Raw genomic sequence first — 16,192 nt, forward strand, 5'->3', positions numbered from 1 at the left:
ATTTTGTCGCTATTGGCACTTAAAAAACGCTTTGCTAAGTTAGCTCAAGCTTCATAAAAGGCAAATGGAAAGTCATATAATTATAACCCGAAGTTGTATTAGTTTCTAGATGTTCTTCTCATTGGGTTTAGTATCACTCGTTGTTGATAAGGATCTCTAATGCTCGATTTATCAAATTTATAAAACCATCGACTTGACTTCCAGTCCCTTTTTAAACGTGAATTATATAAAATCTAAAAGTTCCGAAAAGTTTTATTAAAATAATAAACTTCACAGTTTCTCTATAAATACTTACAAAGAATAAGGTTATTAATACAATTTACAGACATATTTCGGATAGTGTCAACATCCACATCCCGCTGGCTTGCGAATATTCACCTTCTTCAACTTGGTTACCATTTTTGATACAGTGTTTCCAGCGATACTTCAGGAAACTCTTATTTACTTGATATTTTGGCACAGAATTTAAATAATGTAGATAAGTTAATCGAGCTAAGTAATTAAATAAAACTTAAATATTTATGTTAATGAACAGCTTATATAAATAAATAAGTATATATGCTCCGCAAAACAGCTTTCTCGTATGTCAACTTTCAATTACTGCTCCGTCTTATTTTCTTCGGCATTCAAAGGTATACCTTGGTCATTGATCTCCACGGAGGGTACCAGTGGTGGCTTGAAACCATATTCCATTTGTAAATTTCTACCAAATTGTGGACTGCGCTTCAAAGTGTGACCGTTACGCCAGCGTTGAAACTCATCGTAGGGCTCGTTGTGTGACGTAAAGGGACCGTTATATGTGTCCGTCAACTGTTCGGTGTCAGACGAATCCGCCACGGAAAGATCATGCGGCAGGGTGTTATAAATGTAACGTGAACCCTTCGACCATTCAGGGCCAGTTGGTGGTGGCGGTGGTGGCTTCAAATCGAAGCGTATATCGCCGATCTTGAAAGAGTGCTGCTTGTTTGATGAACTGCTTGGTGAGACAGATTGCGGTTGTTTTGTAGTCTTTAGGGAATTCGCTGCGCTCGTTGTTGGTTTTTTAGGACGCGCTTGTGTATGTGTGTAAATAGTGTTAGAGGTCGATGATTCAGATGACGGTGTACCACGCTGCGCTAGTGCTTGTGGCAGCAGTTTCTTCAACATGCGTGTATAGTAGTTTTGCAAAACTTTCGACGGTATTTGCAAATTCGTGGAACCACGACCGCCGTAATCGCTGGTTCCAGTCTGATCGGACCAACCGCCGAGCGCATTCGGATGTGGATGGTAAGGAGGGCCGAAAATCTCAGCGTTTTCATTATATTCAGGTAGTGGCTGATGCGCATACGGTACAGGTACAGCGACAGGCACGCGTATGGGTATAGGCACTGGACGATGTACTAGTTTCTCAACAACCTTCTCAACTTCTATTGGAATTTCTTTCTCTACAATTCTTTCGACCACTTTCTCAACAGGATAAGGTACACGCTTCTCAACGATCTTTTCGACTGGATAAGGACGATCGATATAGCGTTCCACATGTACAGGTACTGCGACTGGTTCAGGCACCGGATATGGGACGGGTATATGCGTTTCGACTATCTCTTGTACGGGATATGGACGATCAATGTATTGCGGTACATGCACAGGGTAGGGTATATGTACAGGACGTTCAACTATTTTCTCAACCTGCTGTGTGACTACTTGCTCGACAACCTCCTTTTCCACAGCTGGCTGGTGCTCTTCTGTATGTGGCTGTGGCGGCGCCTGCGGGAGTGCTTCGTGAGTATTTTCTTCGCTAGCAGTGTGTTGCGTTTGTTGTTGTGCCGGATATGGATCTGAATGTATCTCGGCGGATGGAGCATATTTCAGCTGTACATATTGCACGTGTTCTTGTGGGTGTTCTTCGCTTTCATAGTTGGCATGAGAATGTCCGTTTGATTGGTGATGGTTTGGCAGTGGCAAAACTTGCTGGAGATGAGCGTAAGACGACGCTTCCTCCTGCTGTTCGGGTTCATCAATGTGCTGAACATTTATTGGATTAGTCGAGAGCGATGCATATTCCTTGGGCACAAAGTAGTAGTCATTAGGATGGACACCCTCCTCAATCAGCGATAGTTGTTGGGCATATTGTATAGGATAGTGAGTGTGTGGGACCTCAGCTCGATTTGCGGGTGCTTCCGTTGCACTGGGTTTCTGAGGCTGCGCCGTGCCTTGCTGCGATTGTAGCGGGCTAATAGCTACAGGTTTGGGCGTATACTGCGGCAATGGATAAATGGTTTCGTGCTCCTCGACTAACTTGCCATCTTTTTCGGTGATCAGTTTGTTGTGGATATTTACTGATTTTTGTACTTCGACAAATGTGTAGCCACCATGTGGACGTCGTACTACTGCTGGTGGTGTAGGTGACACATGTGGTGAAGTCGGAGAAGTTGCAGCTCCACTCACAGCTGCCGAGACGTATTCATGTGGTGATTTCTGAGTGTAGGTAGGTTGCGAGGTTTGGGCTTTAGCGAACTGTGTTTGCGGGGTGGCCGCGTGTAGTGTAACAAAAACTACACTGTGAGGCGTGGGTGTGGCTGGAGCCCTATGTGACAAGGGAGTAACTAAAGGATACTGATAAGCCTGATGATTCAAAGAGGCGGGAGCCGCTACTGAATCAGCAGATATTTGAGTCTCTACCTTAGAAGACGGACTAGGCACCGAGGGCTGACTGGAATATTGTTGTTGCTGTTGAGATTGGGTCTGTGTGTAAGGCTGCTGTGGCGTGGATTGGTGTTGTTGAATATTTTGCCTTTGAGCATCGTGTTGTGCTTGTTGCTGCTGCTGTTGTATTTTTAGTTGCTCTTGTTCTTGCTGCTGTCTTCGTGCCGACTCAACGGCTTGTTGTTGCTCATGTTGTTTGTCAAATGCGATCTGTTGCTGTTGCTGCTTCCCCTGTTTATATTCATGCGGAGGTGGATGTTGCTGATAAATCGCATAGTGTTGATGCACTGGTTGTTGTCGTTGTTGGTGTTGTTGCAGCTCTTTGTGGAACTGTTGCAGCTGCTGTTGTTGTTCATGTTGTGAGGTTGGTTGGAAAAGCTTTTGTTGCCGCTTATCATCTGCCAATTGTTGTTGCTGATCTTGTATCTGTTTTTGTTGTTGTTGCTGTTGTTGCTGCTTCTCTTGCCACTGCAATTGCTGCTGTTGGCTTATTAACCGTTCGTGTTGTTGCTCTTGTTGTTGTTGCTGAAGCAATACTTGCTGCTGTTGTTGTAGTAACTGCTGCTGCTGTTGTAAAAATTGTTGTTCTTTAAGGTAACGTATTTGCGCGGCATCCTTGTCGTATTGCAGCAATCGCAGGCGTGGTAGCTCTGTAGCCGATTGCTTCTGAGGTTGTCCCGCGTCTTCAACTTTTCCAGCAACCACACTGGGTTCCACACTAGGATTATTTGCTTGACTTCCATCTTGTATAAATATAATGGGTTGTAGTGCATTGGATTCATAGTGAAAGGAGCCTTTCGGCGTTGAGGTTGCTACCCCCGTGGACAACACTGGATTAAAATTCCGCAAAAACTGACGCGATGGCGCCTCTTGCGTTGGACTTAGTTGCTGAAAAGTTTGTTCTGCATGCTCCTGAAAGTTGTCGAGTTGTTGGCTGGGCGCCCCATGTCTTGAAGCTTCACCAAATAATTCAGCCTTGCCGTCGTCGGCTTGTTGATCCGGTTCGGGTACAAAAATCGGTTGTTGACTTATTGAGTCTGACAAATTAGGCGATTCGCCGTGTATAATTCTTACGTTTCCTTCCGACTCGGGCCGTAAGAGCAGTCTTTGCACGTCCACTTTGTAACCATATTGCTTGTCATCAACTGGCAAACGCTGATACACACGTTGACCTACATTTTGGGACTCTGCAATAAGATTGTCTTCAGCACTTATGCCTTCCATATCAGCGCTATCATCGTCGTTCAATATAATGATAGGCGACTGTTTTTTTGACTGCCTTTCTACTGTACCGTTAGCATTCTCTTGACTCGGATTCATTAACAAACTCGGTAAGACCGGCGAATCTGCTGCCGCCCGATTGATGCGTAACAAATCGTCTTTGGTAATCAGATTACTGCCATCACTGAACTCGATACTGTCAGCGTTGGCGCTGCGCGGCAACAGCTGCAGCTTCTCTACCACAATCTCCGTATGTCCAGGACGTAGTTCGCGTCGATATTCCTTTGAAACACTTGTTTCGTAGCGATAGAAAGCTTTTGTGTGTGATTGCTGTGTTTTTTCGGTTGTTGTCGTTGTACTTGTTGTTGTACTGCTAGGCGCTGTTGTAAGCTTGGCCTCAGGTGTTGTCTCAGGTGTTGCAGCCGATGCTGACGGTGACATTTCTTCTGTGCCTTGAGTTGCAATATTCGCTGGCGTCGGTTGTTCTGAGGCATAACTGAAGCGAAAAATATCAGTAAAACCATTCGGAAAGAGGTTAGAAAGCACTTCGTTCACGGTCTCCACGCGTGTGGCTCGAGTTGGTGTCGCCGTTGCTTGTATGTTACCATCCTCTTCGTTTATGTCGAAATTTATGTACGCGCTTGACTTTGACTTTAGACGCATAGTTTTATCACTATTTGTGTCGCTGTGGGGGTGGAATAAAGGAAAGTTTAGGAAGATATCTAAAATATATATTATAGTTTTGATAAATTTCTTACGAGCTTTTCGTCTTATTTTCGCTGTAGAGCTCAACAACTGGTGCCGGTATCAATTCGATTGCCTTTTGGAGATCCTGCAAAAGAGATAAAATATAGTAAGGTTAATATAATAATATATTGTAACATATGCTTCCGAAAGTTTACTACAGTAGTAACTTTCTAATGGTAAAGAAAAACTGCAATGGTGAGACCTATTTCCGGTCATATTGCAACTGACTGGAGGTTATTAAAGTCTGTATTGATTACAATTTACAAGATCATACTGCAGATTAATGTTTGTGTCATAGTGATCCAAGAGTGTAACTCAATCTATGAAGGCGAACCAAATTAATATTAGTGACTCTTCGATAACATTATCTGTTAATTTGATTCAGAAGAAGTTATAATTCAGTAGAAATGTTCTTAAAGAAAATATACGAGTTGGAACTCGACTATTTTATACCGCACTTTAAATTTAGTTCAACGGCTCATTGTTCCTTAAAGAATAACTATCTTTACTACTATTTGAGAGCTTCTGGTTGACAACTTGTGGTATACTTAAGTAATTCCTCAGAAATTTACTTAGGTGTCAACTGTACCTATATTCCAGTAGCGTCCTAAAACTGGAGTAAGGTAGAAAATAAAAATATTTTTCATTGAGGAATATAAACTCTCATTCGATGCTACAAACCATAAACGAGAGCCCAATATTACAACCACTAAGTAACATTTTGAACATAAGAACAAACGCGTTTACAACCTTTACAAAGTTTTACCTCTCCGCTTTATCAACGATTCTATGCTTACCTTTTTCTCACTGTCATCTTGCAATGTGTTGCTGTCATTTCTGACAAGATTGGCGACATTCTTCACATTGACATTTGACTGCCTTAACGCGCGAGCCAATGGAGAACGCACAGTCGCATTTGTAGCTGAAGCTGAAGATGTTTTTGACTTCGTGGGTGGAGACAAAAGCAGTTGTGCCGGCGGTTGCGTCTGGGACTGAGGTGACGCAGCGCTTCCCTGCTGACGCCTGGCGGATCTCCTACCGGTCGTTGGTGTGAGGAAATTACTTGTTGTGGTGCTTGTCACATTTAAAGGTGGTTGTAGCGGTAGTAGTGATGTTGTGGTTTCGCCGCGTCGCACACCCTCTGATACGGCTTTAATTTTGTTGCCAAATTTCTGAGCAGTTAGCGGAGTAGTGTCGACATCTTTTTGATTTCGACTTCTACTCACAATTTTACTTCCATTGACATTTGTTGTTATTTCCGCTGTGGTTGTTGCTTTGTCCCATGTTGTTGTACTGTTGGCGACACCATTCACTCTTGCGGTTGTGATTGCCTTTGTTGTTGTTTCCGCTGCTATTGTTGCGGTTAATAAAAATAAACAGATGACAGCTGGTAACGACAGTTTTGTTAACATCTCAACGTTGTCAAGTTGAATGTAGAGAGAGGTGAGAGTTAATAAAAATTGGCAGCTTTTTCAACTTTAAAGTCAGATAAACTGTAGGAGAAAAGGTAATATATGATTATATTAGATGCAAGTGGTAAGTAGAAGGATAGTAAAATTAATTTTATAATTTTTTGTTGAGAGCAGGAGCAATCAAGTGTTTTATGACCTCTCTGTAATCCAGATTTATATACAGGTCTCCTAAACAGAATTCTTTTTGTTAAAAGCCTCGCTTAAAGATATTTAACTTGGAATGGAGTGAAATCACTTAACAGTGACTCTTCCTTTTCCTTAGGTTACTTGACTGCTAATTATTCTTATAGCAGAAATCGTAACAGTTCAAGTTTATTCTTAAGAAAGATATTGCTTTCATAACAATATGAAATGGTATCTTAAAATCTGCGAAGAATCGTTAAACGGTGATTTAAATTACAATAAGTGAAATGTCCAAATTAAGGAAAGTCTTTATAAATACTTGAATATCTGACTTAAGCTTAGTAACTATTAGCTATTCAAAGATATGTTAGCTACCTGCGATTCGCTAAGCTTTGAAGAGTGTCGAATCGAACCAACTGTACCAGATGTTCAATACGCGAACTAGTACCTCAGTTTCTTTCTTTGTCAAGGGTATTTTAGTTTTAATGCAATTGAAGTTATTACTTGCGGCAACCGATGAGATTGGATCGTAAAGCTGTTAACTGATTGTTGTAGATGGACCATTATGAGGTTGGTAAACATATTTACCGAATCTGGAAGTATCGCAAGTATACCGTACCATCGAGATTCGTATGTTCGTGTTCAAGAAACAATCGCGACTGTTGCATCGTCAATTCAGGCAAATCCAAGAGTTTCGACTCGCAACTTATATTATATATAAAATAAAATTTGCTATGCAATATAAAAATAGTTATTACATTTTATTTTTGTAGCACGATTCGTACGCCACCTTGTACACCGTCTTACTCCCTTACTTTGACTATGTATACTAGCATTTATACATTTCATTACCGGCTTAACACGCATAAAATATTTTTAATGCAGCCGTTTAGACTAAGTATCGTTAAAATTTCACCGTTGCAGACAAAGCGATTCGTAGCTATTACGCAAGCATCTCTTTTATCTCTTTTAAAAGATGCAAAACAATTGCAAAACAAAACGGCACTTAGTTTTGCTTACTTTGCCACGCATAAATATAGGCAGACATAAAAAAGCAGTAATTCACATACAAACATATGTATATACATTTGAACTTTATTTTCCAGTTTCCAAACATCACTTTTTTTCTGCCTTTTGCCCTGTTTCTGATTATCTACCTCTGTAATATGTGTACTCGCTTTGTTGCCACTTGTTGTTGTGGTTGCACAGCCGTTATTGACATTGTTTCACCGCGGCCACTTTTCTACGATTTTTATGGCTTTCTTGTTTGGCATTTGCCCAGTTAGGCGCATCTGTCGCGCGATGTCAATGCACCTGTCTGTATGTACATATGTACTAAGCATCAACTAGGCCTGCGCATAGATAGCAGCTAATCAAGTGACAGTAATGCCAACAATGGCAGCTCCATCATGGGTCATGGTATTTGCAGCAGTCGAATGCCTCCCATGTCATTCAATGTTTAATTATGCAATTGTGTTTCTTTTGTTTTTGTTGCACTTAATATACGCTTTTTGGTTTTGTAGTTGTAGTTGAGCGTTGTTTTAAGGTATGCATTAGCGCTTACTAAGATTGGGAGATATTAAAACACCCTAACGTGACTATTTGGGTGTGTATTGCTATGTCTTTCTAATAATTTTATGCATTAAAACTCTGAATTATAAATGAATCAAACTTGAAAATTATTTAAACGTTTGATTTTGCCACTACATGGGAGCATAAGGGCTGTTTGCAATCGTGGAAATAAAAATCTGATTAAAGAGTAAGCCAATATTAATTTATTATGATTTACGAAGGGTTTATTCTTACATTACATACAGTATACAGGCTTTCCCTAACATTTTCTGGCTATAATTCAGAAACAATACTGTCACGCTCTAGAAAGTTCCACAAGTAATCGGGAAGACGGGGTGGAAACATCTAGACACTTTCTTCTTTACTGTCCAGCTTTCGCCAGATTAAGGTTCAAGCACCATATTTTCTACGAACCCGGAGAACTTGCTGGAGTAGATATTAGTCAGCTCAATAAATTTATGGCTGACTCTATGCGAATTGTAGATATACGACGGTCTTTTTAATCCATACATCGAAGTTCTGGGCATCACATCGGACAAGCGTCTCTAGCAGTCCAAGTGGTATTTTTCGTGGTCTCACGAACAACAGCGTAAATACCTAAGCTAACCTAATCGTTAAATTTAAGATAGAAAATAATTTTTTTTGCAAAATATGTATGACGGACGCTTTAAAATCGACTCTGAAAGGGTAAAAAATTTGAACTGTTACTTCGGTACAACAAAAGAGCGCCAATGGGACCTAATGCTCGTGTAAATTTTGAAAGTTTCAAATGTATTATTCACTGGCTTTTCGCTGCCTTGCAATGAATTTCGCGGCGGTGCTTGAAAACCGAGTCTTTAAAACCCGTGTTAAGAGCGCTTTGAGATTCAACCTCTTTTGGAGCTAAAAGCAGAAAGCCTCAAAAATAACGAATAATAACTATTGAAAATATTACTAGTCTAACCAATTATGGGTGATAACTATTCCCACGAGGTTTACCAGCTATTAATGCAGTTATTAGAGGACGTTTGTGACAGTGTCTTCACGTTATTGTAACTAATATATTTTTAACATGAGAAAATGTTAGTATTATATATATGTATATTTTTTTTGTATCAAATAAATATTTTAATACATCCCTAATGTATGCACAGCAATATATGTTTATGTATGCCTTTGTGTAGATGCATAATTTTCTTATGATGCAATGCGAATCACCTTTTAATGTGAACATCAATTTTGAAATCGCAAAACTTAACGAATCGAACGTTTAGCGCTCGAATCATTACTCTTGCTTGCGATTACATGATTAAATTAACAAAGAAAATTAGTAACTCAAATTTAATTACACGCCAAATTTAAACTCTTTAGTTTTAAAGATTTTCGGAATTATTCACGGAGTCAAATTACTTCTCTGAGCTTGTAAAGGAGTTGAATGATAAATTAAGATTTTTCTTTGGAAAATGTAGTCAAATGGCGTAACTTTTTCTTTACGGTTAATAAATTTGGCATCTAAATGGTGAAATTTGCATTGAGTCATTATTTTTTAAAAAATAAGAAAAAACCAAATACAAAAGATTCCTTAAAAGAATTACTTGGTTTTGATCAGCCAGTTTGTATGGCAGCTATGTGTATATATATGTAGGCAATAAATATCTCGTCAAATTAAAAATGTTCCATACACTCACTGAACTATCGGAACGTTTACTTTGTATGGCATTTATATGATATAGTGGTTCGATACCGGCCGTTCCAACAGATGAGCAGCTTCTTGTAGAGAAAAGGACGTGTGTAAAATTTCAGATCGATATCTCAAAAACTGAGTGTCTAGTTCCTTCTGGGTGTTGCGAGCTTCGTGAAAAATTTAGGGTTTAAAAACATAGATGAGTTATTCATTTGGTAGTTGCAACTCTTTACGCTTGTAAAGCGTGCGTTTGTTTGAAAATTTGTTCTATATTTGTTTAAAACAAAAATCTTTTTTATGACAAACTACATGCCATCTCGTCTACAAGCAAACAAATTAGTGGCATCTGGGAAAAAGAAAATACAGAAGTGATCATCAAGAAGCATCAGAGAATTAGAGAGCGAAATTATGATTTGGTTTCTGTAATCGAGGCATCCCTACCATATTTTACCATGCCGAAATAACAAAGTAGGGTTATTGTCGATAGCTGGGTACTATTTCTTCGATGCGAAAGTATTACTAATTTTCATACACGTATGATATACTTTAATCATTCGTTCATATGGAGCCGGCCATAATGTTACAGTCATTGGGGAACGCTGTAGAGTTTTGAATGATGACTTGAAGGACATTGATATGAATGACCTTTGGTTTGTGGAAGTATTGTAAGAATTGGCAGTAAATCGGATAAAATTGAAGAAAATTGGAGTTGTTTTATCACTAAGTTAGAAATGTTAGAGGAGGCAACTAATTTAAGAGCCATTCGAAAAAGGGAATAAGATGCATGATCTCAAAGAGGTTTGAAAAATTATAAAACAGAAATATATGATCCGCTAGATATTACGTATATGGCTCGGATTATAAACAATCAAATATACTACATTTTTACTCCTGTAAAAATATTCTTGATGCTAAAAGCTTGTAAATACTTATTCGACTCCCTCTTGAATAATGTAATGAAATAACTATGAACGGCAATGATTTAAGTAAAGGAAGAGATTTTGCGAGCCTGTTTTTCCCTAAAGTATTCTGAGATATCTGTATAGGAATTAATTCTGAAATTATGTGGCATCCCTCGTCAAATATTTCCCTCTTTCGAAGTTTTGATACGGTCTTCTTCCAACTCTATACCTAGATTAGATGAAGCCTTTGAGAACTGAAGTTTCAAATTAAACACTTTGTTTATACACTAAACAGCGGATATTAAGTTTGCCATGAAGCTTGTAGTAGCCAGAAGGAAATCTAGGGTACCTTATAAAGTTTATGTATATATAATTGACGAGTGAGCCGATCACAACGTTACCCTGATCTGGGTATATATTAAGTTTGCGACGAAGTTTGAAACAGAATGACACGTCGGAGACCCTATTAAATGTGTATGTAAATGATCAGCGTGACCAGCTGAGTTTGTTAAGTTATGTGCGTCTGTCTGTCTATATGTTAGCGAACTAGCCCCTCAGTTTTTGAGATACTACTCTGAAATTGTCCTTTTCTCCCCAGGAAGCTGCTCATTTGTGAGAGGCGCCGAAATCAGACGATAGATTAAGCCTGCCATATGAACTGGACGATCAACATCAAGTTCATGCATGAATTAATTTTTTATTTGACAATGTATCTTTATGAAATTTGGCATAGATTATTGTTAAAGGCAACGGCTCGATCTTCGGATAAATTTTTCAGATCAAACCGCTATCGAATATACAAATACAAACAACCTGACCGGCCAAAATCGAGATAAAGATAGCTCTTCTTTATAAGGTAACCTTAATTGAACTTGAAAGTTGTTTATATCAAACAACGTTACCGTTGAATGCAAACCGCTGGCCGACAACGTTCTCAAATTTAATTAGACATATCGTTGCCAAAAGAAGTGCGACTGTGAGACGTGTTATACGTAGCTTCGGTGAAGCTGAAGCAGTATATAGAATTACTGCGGAATTAGGAGTCAGCTTCGCATAGAAAACTTTACTTAACCTAAAAATATAATAATTTTTTTTTTAGTTTTTGTAAATTATATAATAACATTTTTAGGCGTAATTTACTTAATTAGCATGTAATTGGTTATATTTATTTATTAAGTCTGGACGTGCAAAACTGCACGGAATTTGCATGAGTCACGTTTTTCTTACAATGTTGCACTATTTACTTTACCAACCTTTAAATTGCGCACAAAAACGCTGACAAATCAGGAAAAAGTGATGGCTAGTGACATGCAAGGCCACTCGAAGAAGTTAATGTCACTGCAACTCAAAACAATCGCACACTTCACATATACACGACGAGTTATAAAAGTAAAAAGAAATGAGGCGAGAAGCGAAAAATTCGATTCACTTAGTTTCACAAATTAACCACACGAACAAAATCAAATTTGTTTATTTTCCTATCAACTTTGATGGTCGTGAAGACTACGTTTGAAGACCACGAAAGAAATTGCTTTCCACGCGAAAAAAACCGCACACCACTGCGCAACTGCAACACAATGTGGCAAATTAAAATATGAAACAAACACCGCAAATACTGAACGATGTGTACAAACAAGCGCTGCTTGCAACTGTTGCAGTTGCGAATTCTAGAAAATAAATTATGATTTTGTTGTTATTTTCTTAACTGTTTATATATTTGTTCAATAACAACACACACTTTTTTTCTACTAAATCGATTTAAGCTTGTTGCGCACAATAATTATTTGTGTCACACTCTGGTTTTGCAATATCCTTCGTACTTGCGTATGATCAGTTGCTCCTGCGTCGCGACGGATCGTTGCGTTCGTGTTGCTGGTTTCGAGTCATGCGTTGAAGGTGAACACGTCTGCCGTGGTACGCGCGCGTTCGACGAATGAAAGTGAAATTGCCACAGCGTTTGCGTTTTCATGCAACAAATAGTGTTGCGGCTGCTGCAGCTACTGGCTGGTTTCCGCGGGCTCTTGACTGGCTAGTTGCTGTATGTGGCAAGTTGCTGTACGCCGACGATCAGCTGTGGATGCTACAGATGAGCAGTGGAGACAGCAACGAGCTCGTCAACAGTAGCTGTAACAATGGTTGGAACTGTGTGTGGCAGCAACAGCTTTGGCTATGACTGGTTTTTGCGTTAGCCGTGATTTAAGCGTTTGCTTTTGCAGTTGCAGCTAATGTAATCGCACAGTCGTCTGATCATGCTTCTTAACAGTGGCATCTGTGTCGTTCCTTTTTGCGATCGGAGATAACCAGTGCCTGGTATGAAACCAAAAATCAAGTCCAGGGACTGTCAAGATACACAAAGTAGTAAAATGTTTTCTATCTTTCAAGGTAATTGATCGAGGATCAGTTAGAGAGTGAGTACACTATCAGAGCAATTACTGAATTCACATATTGGTGATATGAAAGCAACTGCAATTTGGAGTGACCCTGTAATGTATCCCTGGCTGTTACATACTTCTCAAATCAAATTAAAACACACTTTTTTGTTATTCGCGCTTCAGAGTCCAATCTTGTAAGAAAGGAGCTTTTTTAAAACATATCTCCGATATATGTTAATTCTATATATAACTTTTGATTTAACCATCAGCTCTTCGACTTTCCAGAATCTATGGTATTGATCTGTTAATATTATGTTATTCAGATAATCCTGTAGCAAGCTTTTAACAATTCCAGCCAGCTCAGTTATGCTCTGCTCAGGATACTCTTAGAGTGCAGACAGAATGTGCTTTTGTACAGAGCTTTTTGTCTTTTGTTTCTACCCAGCGTTAGACACCCTTCTTATAGTTATTATCTGATCAATATGGTTATACAATTCTGATACTGAGCACTATTTGTATTTAGTGAAAGAGCATGGCATTTTAGGTTCATTTCAGGTTCACTTAAATGTGGAAAGAATCTTTTGCCGTATGTTCTACATTTAAACTTGTTTAAATGCCTTCAAATCGGGAGGTGTTTCAAATAATACTTTAGTCTACCGGTCCAACAAATCAGAATGCAGAAAACGATGAAGAATATAGTTCAGAGCTTAAAGGCTTTCCTCCCTTCTTTCTGCCTTTAGCCTAATATTTCCAAGACCTGTACGATTCAACGTGCTGAAGTTTGATCGAAGCAGTTTCATATTGTAGATCATTCAGACTTTGAGTACAAGTAGAAGCTCCACATTATATGCATAACCGCATATTGTGTTATCTCACATTCTTCAAAATTCTCTCAGGAATGCAAATCCAAAATTACGCCTCACATTGCAATCGATGTTGTATACATAACACTTGTACATGATTATGATGACTTCACCATTATGCCAACATGTCAACAGGGTCAAAATGGACAAAGCTGCGTGTGAGGCAATCTACAAAAGCTACAAATATAAAAAGGTGAATTTTTATATAAAGAAAGCAAATAAGTGCAAAACGAAGCGCTGAAAAACGTGTGATATAAAATCAAAACAATGCAATGCAATAAAATGTGTACCAACAACAAAACGAACAACAAACGAAATTGCAATGAAAAACAAAACGCTTGACATGCGAGCGCTATTGAGTGCAGCAATAAAACGGGCAACTTGCAACAGCAAAGTAATTGCGCAAGTTCCACAATGCAAAAACAGTAAAGCGAAAATCAACAGGAAAAGCAAACGAGTAAAAAAGTTGAAGTAAAACACAATTTGATTTGCAAACAATACATAACCAACTGAAAAGTCCAATAACAGAAAGAAAAATTTTATCGATAGCAGCTGCTGGCTGCCACTGGTGCTCAGGTTGTGCTGCCGAGTGTTGCATGCAGTTTATTGTGCTGCAACAAGCTAGGCAAGGTGCCACATAATTCACGCTTCATTTGCCAATACCTATCGTCACCGATTGAATTCGTTTCGAATTGGAAATAAAACAGTAAAGCTCAGCAAGCACTTCAAAATTCAGTTAAGTGAAATAAATTTGAGTGAAAACTAAATTAGTTGAAAGTGAAACAGTAGCTTGAATAACTTATTTATAGGATCAAATAAGTAGCTCTGACACTATAAAACCGAAGCTTAAATTATAAATATGGGCAGTTTTATGGCAAACCAACATCCTTTTGAAGAGGAGAATTCATATAAAATTAGTTAAACTTTTAGATAAGTCTCAGTAAATAATTACATGGCAATCTTACTTCTAGAACTGTGTTATTGCTTAGAAATATCTACATTGTTTGTGCAGAAGATCACGGAGCAGATAAAATATCGATGTGTGTGAAAACTTGACCTTTTACCAATTGGTATTTGGAACTTAAGTAAACACCCGTTCTAATAAAAAAATAAGTGTCAAAGTCTCAACTAAGCAATTTTCAAAAAGTTTTGTACAATATTGCCAATTCCACATTCTATGGAGGGTAGTCATAATCCGTTCCAGTTACTTAGAATCGCTTGTGGGTGGATCGAATTGAAATTTGATTACCGAACGCACGGAAAAATTTTGTTGGTTAATTTTTATTTCTTACGAAATTGCGAAGCGGTGCTTTGACAAGTGCACAAAAAATGCTCCATTGTTGCCTGGTGCCTTCCTCTTGACATTTACTTTAGTTTTCTCGATCTGTCAGTCCCATCCGGAAGGCGTGTGTCGCCACCAGACTGTGATCAGTGAGCGTTCCAACCGTGTTTCTACAGTACGTTTGGCTTTCTACGTTGCTGTTAACTTTAGAGATACTGCTGATGCATTAGAGGATAGCTCCGAACAGCGATCCTAAGCAAGCATCATTCGCAATCTGCAGCCAGTAGACATCCCACCGAATTTGTCGCGCAGTTTTCAGCGAAGCGGTCTATGGCAGGCTTAGTACTAATTCAAGAGCCGCAGTTGGTTCTTAGAGCTTTTGCGTCCTTTACTTTCCGTTCTTTTCACAAACATGTACGTACTTATATAAGGTCGATAATACGAAACGTTGAGATCGTATGATATTTGTGTAATGTGACCAACGCGTCCACTTTCGAACAAAGTTTTCTTAAATTTCTTCATGTTATTATCATAGTTTTTGACGAGTCCGGAATCAATAAATACATATTATACGGGTATTGCATACGCCAATAGTTGCTGTAGAAATGCGTAAGCTTTTTTCAAACAACGAAATGCTTTTAAATTGTAGTGAAATCATGCAGAAGACTTATTGAAACTTAGATCTCTTAGACTCATGAATTCCTAAGGGACAGCAAGTAACGAAATTGTATTTTAAAAACAGTAATTATTTTCAATTAGTGTAGCTAGGTCTCTCACGTTCATGATCTCATATGTTCCCAAGCTATGTTTTAACATTTTGAAATATAGATAAAATATTCCTGGCTACTTATGGTACGGCTATCACTTCATTCACTTATTCATCCACCTTGAACTAATTCAGTGCTCTCCAGGGAGCACTAGATTCAGCTTAGACCAGAAGTTTCAACTTTAGAAGGGCTTATTGTATCACAGCGTTACGTTAAGTTGCAACAAGAGAGCAACTGGAACATGTGTGGCTTAATGTTTTCTGATTATATCTCAAAATAATTACATTAAATTGGTTTTATATTTTCGGTAATAATTGATGATTAGGAAGTCGGTTAAAATGATATTGTAACACACATTTAACTTTTACTTTAAAGTTCGAAAGCTTATACAGGAGTATACGTCTAGAAGGCCAATTTGTGACGTTAACTTCGATTATGTCTGGTATTAAGAGATTCTTCCAATATTGGTGTTTTGTGGCTTATGGCTTCTGAGATAAGGCTTTTCTCGTTGAGTTTTATGCCT

The 16,192-nt window shown here is 38.6% G+C and overlaps 1 protein-coding gene across 1 annotated transcript; it reads right to left on the reverse strand.

Moving 5' to 3' along the window:
- Positions 1–234: 234 nt before the first annotated feature.
- Positions 235–12,325, reverse strand: LOC106616459 (uncharacterized). The gene is made up of 4 exons (XM_036375802.2): positions 11,639–12,325; positions 5,451–6,146; positions 4,665–4,738; positions 235–4,591 (listed from the first exon to the last, which is right to left on the reverse strand). The coding sequence occupies exons 2-4, from the start codon at positions 6,063–6,065 to the stop codon at positions 598–600; spliced, it is 4,683 nt and encodes a 1,560-aa protein (XP_036231695.2). The 5' UTR covers positions 6,066–6,146; positions 11,639–12,325; the 3' UTR covers positions 235–597.
- Positions 12,326–16,192: the final 3,867 nt, after the last annotated feature.

This window comes from Bactrocera oleae, chromosome 4 (assembly GCF_042242935.1).
Source record: "Bactrocera oleae isolate idBacOlea1 chromosome 4, idBacOlea1, whole genome shotgun sequence".
Classification (NCBI taxonomy): Eukaryota; Metazoa; Arthropoda; class Insecta; order Diptera; family Tephritidae; genus Bactrocera; species Bactrocera oleae.